Source organism: Saccopteryx leptura, chromosome 7, assembly GCF_036850995.1.
Source record: "Saccopteryx leptura isolate mSacLep1 chromosome 7, mSacLep1_pri_phased_curated, whole genome shotgun sequence".
Lineage (NCBI taxonomy): Eukaryota > Metazoa > Chordata > Mammalia > Chiroptera > Emballonuridae > Saccopteryx > Saccopteryx leptura.
Window position 1 is genome coordinate 46,824,728 of NC_089509.1, and position 13,530 is coordinate 46,838,257.

The window sequence follows — 13,530 nt, forward strand, 5'->3', positions numbered from 1 at the left end:
TGATATTTTCTCATGGTATGTAATCAAGTTTATATACCATGTAACTTTAATTTTAAAATCATAATCTCTATGTTTATAATAATTGATATGCTTGTTTCTAGGGGCCACCTACAGATGCTCCTGCAGTGGACACAGCAGAACAAGTCTATATCTCTTCCCTGGCACTGTTAAAAGTAAGTATTGAATGGAATAATTTGCTTTAAGAGAGCTCTGTTGCTTTCACTGTATCTTTTATTTTGGAGTATTTGTCACCTTACCCCTCTTGGACATAAACTATTGTTTTAGCTATGTCAATAAAATAGAGTGTTTTATTTCCACTGAAACAAAATCAGGTTTTTAATTTAAAAAAATATATAGGACAAAGATCTCAAAGCTTTGTTTTTACATGGCGTCCTCTTACAGATGTTAAAACATGGTCGTGCTGGAGTTCCAATGGAAGTTATGGGTTTGATGCTTGGAGAATTTGTTGATGATTACACCGTCAGAGTGATTGATGTGTTTGCTATGCCACAGTCAGGAACAGTGAGTACTTTTATGGTTGTCTGCTGCAAGTAAATGTGTTTCTTTCCCTTTTCCTTTCCTATGCAAAATAACTTTCATCATATTTTTTCTTCTGAGAAGAAAAGTTCATCATAAAATTAATGATAGAAATTCTAGATTGTACTGAATTAAATTATATATGTTTTAAGTGCATCATTCCCTGGTAGATTCACAAACTGAATGATGCTAACATTAAATCCCTTTACTCATACCTTTAGCTTAAACTGACATAGCATACTGGATTTATAAGTTAGTTACCCTAATATTGTAGGATATTAGTTTGGTTAGGTTGAACAGTTGGTTCAAAAGATTTCAGACTCTTAATTAGATTTTAATTTACATACATTATCTAGTCCTCATGTTTTGTTCCCATTGTTTGGAAATATGGCCCTTTTTAAAAATGTTTCATGTATAGTGATAAATGACTTAAGCTTTTCCTATTCAAAATGTTAAGTTTAAAAGAAGAAAAACTATGGCAAGCTCTAGTGCTTTTGTGCAGGTATGGTAATTTGTTTATAGAAGAAACATAATTCTTACAGATTTTTAAAGTCATCTAGTCTACCTGTTTAGAACTATTGTTCTTTCTGGAACCATGACTTTTGTTTTGTTTTGTTTTTCTGTTTTAATGCATTAGACTTGTATAGATAGGTGTGTGTTTTGATTTAGAGAAAATGGCCAAAAAACAACATACATATCCTTCTCCATTTGCCTAGAAAAATATAATAGGTATATTTTTATGATGGATTTTTTTTCTCTTATTGAGCTTTGTAAAATACCTACCTGGGTTAAAGAAATTGTTTCCATAAAACTGCACTGTTTGAGGCTCTTTACTATAAGTATGTTTTGATAAAGTGTATGGTAGAGAAAATTTTTGTTTTTAAATAGTGCAATATCTTTGTCTATGTATAATAAGCATTTTAAATGGAGTAGTTGCTACAGAATGCAGTGTATTTGTAAATAATGCAAAGTTTAGAAAAATATGCAATTTTTTCTTTAAATAGACCAGTTGGTTGAAGTAAACTAATTTGGATCTGTTGATTTTGTCCTAAATACTCATTATATTTATTTTGTACTTTGGACATAGAGTAATGCACTACATATTAACTAAAGATTTAGAGTTGAATCTTAGACTATTACTTGCATCTATCTTTTCATGTTAGAATATATAAAACAGAAAATTAACTTAGTTCTGTTACATGGGATTCTTATGTGCTTATTCATTATAATAAAGGGATCTTAAGCTTTAATAGTATATCTGTGTAAATGTTTGTTTGACAATATAAAATAGAAGATTTTGATCCCCGTGTTTACTCTATGTAGAATTTAAAAGTTTTTCTTCTGGCCCAAGAGTTAGCAAACTTTTTCCGTATAGACATATGTTTCTGTCTCATATTTCTTTTTTTTTTTTAAACGATCCTTTAGAAATGTAAAAAAACCTTTCTTAGCCTGTAGGCAGCAGATTGCATATTCCTGTTTTTGAGTATGCATTCTCAGTTAGAATTCAAAATACTGTTTGTTTTGGTGGGAAGGCAGTGCTTATGTTAACTGGTTTGTTTAAGTAGTTAGACTTAAAATCTTGGTGTTAGCAGATAGCCTTTTGAGAGTTATAACGGCAGTGATCTATCACTGAAGAGATGTTATGGATGCCTTTGACAGTCCATGTTCCTCTACGGCCATACCAGCCTGAACGCCCCTCGTCTGATCTTGAAAGCTAAGCAGGGTCGGGCCTGGCTAGTACTTGGATGGAAGACAGTCCATGTTCTAAAAGTTTCTTTTGGTTGAACTAGCAAAATAATGTAACATTTAAAAGACTTACTTACAGATTGTCTGTGGTGGGGAATTTTTTTGTGAATGTTTTTATACATTTGAGATGATATTCAAAAGTATTTATTTTCCTCCAACTACCTAATCTACCAAGTCATTGTAACTGAAGCACTAAACTTCCTCCCCTCCCAACCCACCCCCAACACAATTATGGGATACTAATAAATTACTTTCTTTCTTTAGAGTGTTTACATTTCTGGAGGGAAGAGTTGAAAGTCTTGATTATTATAACAATTGTATATTTGTAGAACTTTGGTGATATGCTTATCAGTTATCAGACAATGGCATTAGGAAGTATGCTTTCTAGATAGGTCTAACGAAAAAATAGTTAATTCAATTTGGTTTTTCTAACACACACACACACACACACACAGCCATGGCCATAAACTCATAAAGGGTCTTGAAAATTGTCTTGCTGGAAATTTTAGAAGCTTATTTGATGCATGGTTTATAATAGAATGACAAGAATGGGTATCAAACTATAAAATTATTTTTTAATTGATTTATTGATTTTAGAGAGGAAGGGAGAGATAGAGACAGAAATATCACTGTTTCTACATGTACCCTGCCTGGGGATCGAACTGGCGACCTCTGCTTATTAGGTTGACACTAGCCAACTGAGCTAATAGCCAGGGCTAAAATTTTTTTTTAATTTTTGTTTTAAGATTTTATTTATTCATTTTAGAGAAGGGGGAGAGAGAGAAGGAGAAGGGAGAGAGAAGGGGGGGAGGAGCAGGAAGCATCAACTCCCGTATGTGCCTTGACTGGGCAAGCCCAGGGTTTCAAACCGGCGACCTCAGCATTCCAGGTCGACGGACGCTTTATCCACTGTGCCACCACAGGTCAGGCTAAAATTATTTTGATATCTCAAAATAATATACCTAGGTTTCTGGGTGTAGCTTTTTGTTGATTTGCATTGTAATATAAAGGTTTTTTTCCCCGTAATTATAAGAGCTAATTATTTTTCTTTCTTTTTAAACCAGGGTGTCAGTGTGGAGGCAGTTGATCCAGTATTCCAAGCCAAAATGTTGGATATGCTGAAGCAGACAGGAAGGTAAGTATTTTAAATGATTATATAAAAGGATAATAGGAAATAGTTTCAGAATCATGTCTCAGAATTTTGGATGTTTATGACTATCATTCCTAGGGGAAAGGCATGCAGTTCATGTAAGAGTGTCACCGTCAGCGCTAGGTACCACCTATCTAGTCTCTCCTCCATCTAGCACCAGAGAAATTTGCCAGTCAGAAGACTGCGTCATGTTAACATTCTCAGCTATCACATAGCAAGCTTGTGCTGTAGTTTCTCTCCGTTCAGCATATGGAGTTACTCTCTAGTCACATAACTGAAAGAGCTTGTATGTTCCATGTAGTTGAGAATTGCAGCTGAATAAGATTCTGAATATTTATTTATATTTGTAGGCACATGTGTTTTAAATGCAGGGCAAAGAGAATCCAAATATTTTTCAAGTTTTTTTCCCCCAGATTAAACCTCTCAATAGTTGTCATTCTCTTGCTTAAATTCTTCTACTGTGGAAGAAACTTCAAAATTAATGTTAGCAAAAGGCTCAGCAGCTGAGCAGAACAGTGCAAATTGGTTTTTGACTGAGTTCCTAGTTCTACTGCTGGTTTAATTGATATTTAATCCTTTCACAACAGTGGATCCTGGTGTCCATTGTTAAAAATATACTCTGCCTGGAAAATCCAACTCCCAGACCTAAGGAGTTAAAGAGTAGATAGATATTTACTTGAATACTGAAAGGGTAAAAACTGGCTCTGAGAAAGTGTGGTAACAAGGTGAAAAACTGAAAGCCTCCTGTACCACTGCTAATGTGCATTTCTTAATGATAGCAATCCTTTGTCACACTTACTCATTTCCATGGTTCCTGGATAGTATGGTGTATGATTTCAGTTTTTCTAATGGTGCTTTTTCACACCTGTGTGTTTATCATCTCTTCTTAATTTATACCCTGTTAGTGTGTTGTTTCTTTTCATATCATAAATGTATTACTTGTTCTGTTCTGAACAGCTGAATGCCCTCTTTGTTTCAGGCCTGAGATGGTTGTTGGTTGGTATCACAGTCACCCTGGCTTTGGTTGTTGGCTCTCTGGTGTGGATATCAACACTCAGCAGAGCTTCGAAGCCTTGTCGGAGAGAGCCGTGGCAGTGGTTGTGGATCCCATTCAGAGTGTAAAAGGAAAGGTAGAGTAGATTCTGTCTTTATCAGCATATACTGCCACATTCTCTTTGCAGCTACATTAAATAAATATCTATTTTCTTTCAACAGATTTCTTAACTACACAAAAAACCCTGTTTACTTAAAAAAGATCTGTACCATGTCTTAGTATTATTTAGAGATTTGTTTCTACTTTAATCGGCTATTATCTAATCATAAATGTTTATCTTGAAATTTTTCTTTTCATAGATTTAGAAATGTTAAACCATGTTAAAAGCCTGCTTGCTATATACATTTTGTTAACATTTTAATCAACATTTCTCTACCTTTTCTTATTTTAAAATGGAGGATTTGGGATTGGCAATTTTAAATCTAGTTAAAGAACTCTGTTTTGCAGACATTGTGCAGGACATATTCTGAAGTTGTTTGTTCCAAATATTTTAGACAATGAAAACTTGCCCCAAAGACTTGGTATGAATCATTCACATTTATGGAGTGAGGACACAGATGAATGATTAAATATGCTGAATGAATCTTAAAAGAGATTAACTTGCAAAGCATATTGGGTTATAGTTGTTCTTTGTTGAAATCTTTTGTTCTTGTTTAGTTCTTTTTTTTTTTTATTCGTTCTTTTTCTTTTTTTCCCTTTCTTTCTAGCCCCATATGCCATTTTCCTATTTCCTGCCTCATGACAGCAGGGAGCAGCTCTATTATCACCTTCACAGAGCTGTCTGCAAATGTGAGAGGCAATTCGATTTTGCTCAACCACAGGGAGAGTGGATTAGAAAAACTACAAAACATACAGAAATTGGCTAGGTGGTTACTGCTTTAAAATACTGCTGAGGTGTCTTGTTTGAGCATGTACTTCCATTGTAGTGTAGAATAATTGTTAAAATCACAATACATTTATGAAATCTTTCTATGCAGCTTTTATAAATTATTTTTAGAGCACTTAAAAGTAAATATTAGCTTGCTATCTATCAGACCTAGAGCTTGATAGTACTACAGATTACATTAACATCTGCTCACCAGCTCAAACAAAATAAATCTGGCTGTTAAAACATGAAGTTTTTATCTGCATGAATTTGAAGTTAAACACTTTCTGACATCATGTTATTATGATGAATAAAAATTGAGGTCTTCTCTAAATCTTTCTATTAGATATGATTTAGCTTTGCAGAGGCAGAAACTAGCCACAAAAACAATAATAATAGCTGATATACTAGATATTTCAGAATAGGTAATGAACGTCTAATGCTTGCTATATACCTGTATTTCAGTTTACTATTTTATTAAATGTTTTGTTACTTAAATGATATAGATCAAAGTAGTTGAAAATACTTGATTTTTATTTTTAGTTTTCTGAAATAAAGTATAGTATAATATTTAAGTTCAATTCTGTGATAATTAACATACTTTTTAATTAACTCATTTAGGTAATGATTCTTTCTTTAGAAATGTAACAGAATTATCTGGTTAAGTTTCTCTACTGCTGTGTTTACGAATATAATTGAAGCTTAATTTTAAATATAATTAGTTTTATTTTGTATTAATGTGACAGATTTTTTTGATACTTGTCTCAAGTGTTGGTGGCCCCTTTGAAAAGAAAGATAAACTTAACTACAATAAAAGAAAGCATTCTCAAAATAGAATGTAAATAAATGAATATTTTATTTTTTGGTTATTTTGTTTATACTTATTTATTTATTTATTTTAAAAGATATTTATATTATTGATTTGAGAGAGAGGAAGAAAGAGATTAAGAGAGAAACAAGAATATCAATCTGTTCCTGTATGTGCCCCAACCAAGGACCGTTGAACTGGCAACCTCTTTGCTTTGGGACCATGCTCTAACCCAGGGGACCAAACTTTTTACACAGGGGGCCAGTTCACTGTCCCTCAGACCATTGGAGGGCCAGACTATAAAAAAAAACTACAAACAAATCCCTATGCACACTGCACATATCTTATTTTAAAGTAAAAAAACAAAATGGGAACAAATACAATATTTAAAATAACGAACAAGTAAATTTAAATCAACAAACTGACCAGTATTTCAATGGGAACTATGGGCCTGCTTTAAACAAAATGGGAACAAATACAATATTTAAAATAAAGAACAAGTAAATTTAAATCAACAAACTGACCAGTATTTCAATGGGAACTATGGGCCTGCTTTTGGGTAATGAGATAGTCAATGTCCAGTTCCGTATTTGTCACTGCTAGCCATATCAAGTGATATGACGCGCTTCCGGAGTCGTGAGGCGCGTGTCTCGCATCACCAGAAGTAGTACTGTACATGAGCGATGCTGCGCTTTGCGGCACCACCACATACAGTACTCCAGGATGCATCCTGTGCTCCTCTCACTGACCACCAATGAACAAGGTGCCCCTTCCGGAAGTGCGGCGGGAGCTGGATAAATGGCCTCAGGGGGCCGCATGGGGACCCCTGCTTTAACCAACTGAGCTATCCAACCAGGGCTCTAATTATAGTTTTTATAATGGCAGTTTTTAGCTTCTAAACCTAGTTTGAGCATTATACAAAGTTGGAATTTTCATTGTTTATAATTAGTGATTATTTATATTTAAAATGCATTGCATTTAAAAAGACACTAATTACATGACTGCTCTCATGTGGTAAAATGTATCTTTAAAAAATAATATATCTGCCTGATCAGGCGGTGGCGCAGTGGATAGAGCGTTGGACTGGGATGCAGAGGACCCAGGTTCGAGACCCCAAGGTCGCCAGCTTGAGCGCGGGCTCATCTGGTTTGAGCAAGGCTCACCGGTTTGGACCCAGGGTCGCTGGCTCGAGCAAGGGGTTACTCGGTCTGCTGAAGGGTCATGGTCAAGGCACATATGAGAAAGCAATCAATGAACAACTAAGGAGTCACATCGAAAAACTGATGATTGATGCTTCTCATCTCTCTCCATTCCTGTCTGTCTGTCCCTGTCTATCCCTCTTTCTGACTCTCTGTCTCAGTAAAAACTAATAATAATAATAATAATAATAAATCTAAAATTATGAAATTCCAGGTATTACTGTCTGATTTTCTGTCAAATGTTTTCGAAAAATTTTAGTATAAATATGTATGATGATTCACTTGTACCTAACATAGATTTTTACAATTATATTACCTGAAGTGGTAATCTAGTTCTTTGTCAATTATGTAACTTTGTCTATAAGGTTCTAAGCATGGTTATAATTCATGATTCTTAGTGTCAGGACCTCTCACAGCTATGAACCAGATTAAATGCTAGAAAATCCATAGCCAGTATTCCTAGTTAAATCATTAAACTGAAGAATATAAACTTGTTAAAAGTGAATAACAGGACTCTGCCTTCTTTCTTGCACTTTATTTCTCCAAGCTGTCAAAATATTTATTAAGGCAATGAGCAGATCAAGAGTTAAGTGGCAGTCTATATGTAATGATTTAAATTGGGTCTCTTATTCACTAAATAGCTCTTTCCTGTATGTTTTTATATTTTCATCTTTATAAATCCCAATATTATCTTTGTTTTTGAGTGATAAGGTAAGCATGAATTCTTTCTTTATAATCACAATTAATTCATAATGTGTTACTTCCTTTTATGTGACTTGACTGTATATTTATGGATTTACTGCTGTGTGCCCCGTATTGCGGTAACAGTTATTTTAACTTGCCTCATTTATTCTTTTCAGTAATTCTACAGGTAACCATTATTATTATTTAATTTTATCAATGAAAGAGTAAAATAGTCCTAGATTACTTTGCCCAAATCATACCATTATTAAGCAGCAGATCAAGGATGCAAATCTAAATTTATGCAATTTCAGAGCTCAAGTTGTTCTTTTTTTGTATTTTTGTATTTTTGTGAAGTTAGAAGTAGTGAGGCAGTCAGACAGACTCCTGCATGCACCCAACCAGGATCCACCTGGCATGCTCTCCAGGGAGTGATGCTCTGCCCATCTGGGGTATTACTCCATTGCGGCCGAAGCATTCTAGCACCTGAGGTGGAGGCCATAGAGCCATCCTCAGCGCCCAGGCCAACTTTTGCTTCAATGGAGCCTTGGCTGCGGGAGGGGAAGAGAGAGACAGAGAGGAAGGAGAGGGGGAAGGGTGGAGAAGCAGATGGGCGCTTCTCCTGTGTGCCCTGACCAGGAATCGAACCTGGGACTTCCACACACTGGGCTGAGGCTCTACTGCTGAGCCAACCAGCCAGGGTCTGCTCAAACTGTTTTACTTGCTTTTTAAAATTAGGCAATTTTGAATGATATCAGAATGGAAAATAAGAACCAGATGTCATCACAGGTCCTTTCTTTTATGACAAGTATCACTCCCTTCAGCATAAGTCAGAGGAAGAAGCTACACATTTTCTCATAAGTTTTCAGTAGTTCTCTGTATTACTTATAGTAGGCATTATATATTAATTATTTCTCATGTAGTCTATTTTTTTTTTTACAAGAGAGAGAGAGAAAGGGACAAACAGCAACAGACAGGAAGGGAGAGAGATGAGAAGCATCAATTCTTTGTTGCGGCATCTTAGTTGTTAATTGTTTGCTTTCTCATATATGCCTTGACTGGGGGACTCCAGCCCAGCCAGAGTCACCTTGCTGAAGCCAGTGACCTTGTACTCAAGACAGCGACCTTGGGCTTCAAGCCAGCAACCTTTGGGCTCAAGCCAGCGATCATGGGATCGTGGGGTCATGTCTGTGATCCCAAGCTCCAGCCAGTGACCTCAGGGTTTCAAACCTGGGTCCTCTACGTCTAGGCCAACACCCTATCCACTGCGCCACTGCCTGGTCAGGCTCTATTAATTTTTAAAAACAAGTTATATTTATCCCTGTAAGCTTTTGTGACATACCAAGGACAAACATTGAGACCAACATAAACAATAAAAAATACGCAATATGATAAAGAATCTATGTCATTCCATGTATTATATAATCTTGTAAATGTTTAAAAATGATATAAGTCAAAATCAATGATAACATTCATAATTAAAATGAAAAGTTAGCTCAGAAATTATCAGTAAGCTCTATTCTAAACTTAAAAATGAAGTAGTTTTTATGATTTTTGTTTTGGTTTATTTGTAAAACATGCATATTCAAATATTTTAAACCTCAGTTGTTAAGTGGCACAGTGACACCCCTCTTGCTTAATGTTTTGTTATCTTGTATATTCAGCCCCCAACTTGGACTAGATCCAGTAGCAAATTTAGAAGTTAATTCAACTTGTGCTATAACTAGGCTTCTTTCTCAGGACAAAATGAATAGTCACTTTGTGCAATCATAAAACTAGCATATAACTATTACTACTTTTGAGAAATCATTTTCTTGTCAGTATTCCTATAAGTTGTCAGTAAAATGTTCAACTGTTACCTGCTAACTACTAACAATCTCTCTGTCTGTTCTCTATTTTGAAAACATTAACAACAAAAACACTAATAACTTTTTCTAAGTAAATCCTGGTTTTCTTAATGTTTTATTTACTCTAATCAGAAATACTCGTGGACTTTTCCGAATATGATGTCTGTCTAGTTGCATATCAACTCATCTGTGGGTATTTAAGTATACCCAGTGTACCTGTATACTAACAATTCTGGGGTACAACATAAAGAAAAATTGGTCTTTGTCTCTTTCGAAAATGAGTCATATACATTTGGTATACTTATGAACCTGGTAACAATATGCCAATTATATGCCAATAAAATGTACATTGCATACTGATAGAATTCAAATTACATGATATTGCTTTGTTTCTTTAAATTAAGTATTAAATTGGTTGGTACAGATAGATATAATTCAACAAATACTTATTTGGAACCTTGTATGTACCAATATGCAATAAAATACTAACTTGTATAGCAAACATAGTAAATGCAAATGAAATTAGAAGAAGAGAGAAATAAGTATAGACTGCACAAAATAGATGAAGCTTGGACTGAGCTTGGAGGGATGGATGGGGCATCACTCAGAAAAGACGAGCTCATACTGGTGGGGAAGAATGTAAGAACAATAACATTCCAGGTGGTACTTACCTCTTCATACATTCCCCTTTCACAGATACATTAGAATGTAAAATAAGTAGTTTTTGTTTTTAATCAATGTTTTACAAAAAAGAATGGGGCTCTGAAGAGTAAATACAAATACATGAGAAAAAAATTAAGGAATGGCCTCACCTATGGTGGCGCAATGGCTAAAGCATCAACCTGGACTACTGAGGTTGCAGGTTTGAAAACCTGTGCTTGCAATCAATGGACAACTAAAGTGAAGCAACTGTGAGTTGATACTTCTCGCTCTTCCCCCCTCTGTAAAATCAATAAATAAACTCTTTAAAATAAGCAACTCTTTGAAAAGATTTTATTTATTGATTTTAGAGAAAGGAGAGCGAAAAAGAAGGGGGGAGAAGCAGGAAGTGTCAACTCCCAGTAGTTGCTTCTTGTAGGTACCTTGACCCTCGTCCAGGGTTTCAAAATGGTGACCTCAGCATCCCAGGTTGCCACTTTATCCACTGTGCCCCCACAGGTGAGGCAAGAGTAACATTAAAAAAAAAAAAGAATTAAGGAATGAATTTTATAAGATTTTACCTTTTATTTTCAGTGATCTAAAAGGTTCTGTCCTTTTCAGAGCAAGGGGGCAAATATTGTATTTACCAAGAAATTTTGTACTAGAAAGTTTTAAGATGGTGAAGATTTTAAACTACTAACATAATAGTTTTGTTTTAGCTTTTTTTTTTTTTTTTTTTTTTTGTGACAGACACAAGAAACACAGAGAGGGACAGACAGCCAGGAAGGGAGAGAGATGAGAAGCATCAGTTCTTCGTTGCAGCACCTTAGTTGTTCATTGATTGCTTTCTCATATGTGCCTTGACTGGGGGGCTACAGCAGAACAAGTAACCCCTTGCTCAAGCCAGCGACTTCCCCTTATATCAAGTTCAGGCTGGTGATCCTTGCTCAAACCAGGTGAGCCTTCACTCAAGCTGGTGACCTCAGGGTTTCGAACCTGGGTCCTCCATGTCCCAGTCTGACACTCTATCCAATGCACCACCTCCTGGTCAGGCTTGTTTTAGCTTTGTATTATTTAAAAAATATAAAGGCAGGGAGGATATAGAGTAATGAAGAGCATCTTCCTTATAACATGACCTTGAGCAAGTTAACTAATCTTCGTGAGTTTCAGAAAAATATAAAGGCAGGGAGGATATAGAAATGAACATCTTCCTTGTAACATAACCTTTGAGCAAGTGAGTTGCAGAATTCTCATCTATGAAGCAGATATTAGGAACTATCATAATAATCTAAATATTATGAAATGATATATGTAATGATTAGTGTTCTCTTGCCATAGTAGGAGGTGTGCAATAATTGGTACTTAAAGAATTAATAACTAGCATATTTTGTGTCATAATAATGTGAATATCTCTGAAAACTTTGTTAAAAACAAGTCTATAAATTAACTATTAACTTGCTCAGTTTAGGAAGATGAAAGTAACAACTTTATCCACTGTGCCACCGCCTGGTCAGGCAGAAGGTAACAACTTTAAATAAATGAAAACTTTCCCTTCTTTATAAGACAAATGGCATATTAAACTTGAGCACTAGCTCTAATTACATACACTTCAAATTTCCCTAAATCCTGACAAATTTAGGAATGTTCTTCTAATTCAGCTGATTTTTATTGAGCAATTACTATTTTCCAGCATATTTCTCTGACGCATGCTGATGAAGAGGAAAATGAGTTTATTACATTAAAATTCTGGCCTTTGAAGTGATTAATTGTATTATACTTAAAACCATTTTGTGTTTTATTCATCTGTCAGTTTTGTCTCCCCTACAAAATTGGGGCCACTTTTGGGTGAAACGTTTTCATATCCTGGAATGTTTATATTATCTGGCAAAAGTATTTTTCATAAATGTTTATAAAAAATCAAGGAATGTCAGTGATCAGCTGTTATCAGTTTGGCTTTCAGCATATAAAAAGACTGCAGTTATTTTTGTGAGATTTAGTAAGTAATTTTATACATTAGCAATCATAGTCATTTATTAAATTCATGAAATTGACATGGTCAGTGCAGTCAGTTTGTTCATAGACATTAGCCTTGGTAAATTTGAAGTGTATGTAATTAGAGCTAGTGCTCAAGTTTAACATGCCAAATTATTTGTCTTATAAAGGTAGTGCAAGATATTTAGAAGAGCTTTTATTCATAAGATTTTTTTTTTATCACTATCCCATAAAGGTCAGTTAGGTTTGGATAGTTCTAATCTCAAATTGTGAGTTCAATTTATACACACACTTCTTCATCTAGTTTTCCAGATTGAAAGAGAAAAATAGAAAAAAGAACACATAAAAATTTTATTCCAGTTTTAATATAACTCTGTGAGCATATCCACCCAATTCTTGGAACAAGTTTAGTTATTATATTATCTCTTGCTTGCTTTCTGTTTTTCACTTTTATCAATTTGAAGTTTTATAGTACTATTAGATTTAGTCTGTGAGGATATCTTAGAAAATATTACAAGTGCTCTCAGCCATAAGAACTGATGACATTGGATCATTTACAACAAAATGGTGGGATCTTGATAACATCATACGGAGTAAAATAAGTAAATCAGAAAAAAACAAGAACTGCATTATTCCATACGTAGGTGGGACATAAAAACGAGACTAAGAGACATTGACAAGAGTGTGGTGGCTACGGGGGGGGGGGGGGGATGGGGAGGGGCACAAAGAAAACTAGATAGAAGGTGACGGAGGACAATCTGACTTTGGGTGATGGGTATACAACATAATTGATTGACAAGATAACCTAGACATGTTTTCTTTGAACATTTGTACCCTGATTTATTGATGTCACCCCAGTAAAATTAATAAAAAGAAAATATTACAAGTGCTAATGTACCTATACTATCCCTGACAAACTTAATAGTTTACATTATAACATTTAACTAATATAATCAGAAATTGTCAGCTGGGAATGTTAAAGCAATTTTATGTTTACAATTCTAAAAATCAT

The 13,530-nt window shown here is 34.8% G+C and overlaps 1 protein-coding gene across 1 annotated transcript in view; it reads left to right on the top strand.

Moving 5' to 3' along the window:
- Positions 1-13,530, top strand: part of PSMD14 (proteasome 26S subunit, non-ATPase 14) — a 114,255-nt gene that overhangs the window by 64,859 nt on the left and 35,866 nt on the right. Inside the window, exons 4-7 of the mRNA XM_066345907.1 lie at positions 102-173; positions 403-522; positions 3,348-3,418; positions 4,413-4,563. Of these exons, the coding sequence (XP_066202004.1) occupies positions 102-173; positions 403-522; positions 3,348-3,418; positions 4,413-4,563 (414 nt within the window). The remainder of the gene's footprint in view (positions 1-101; positions 174-402; positions 523-3,347; positions 3,419-4,412; positions 4,564-13,530) is intronic.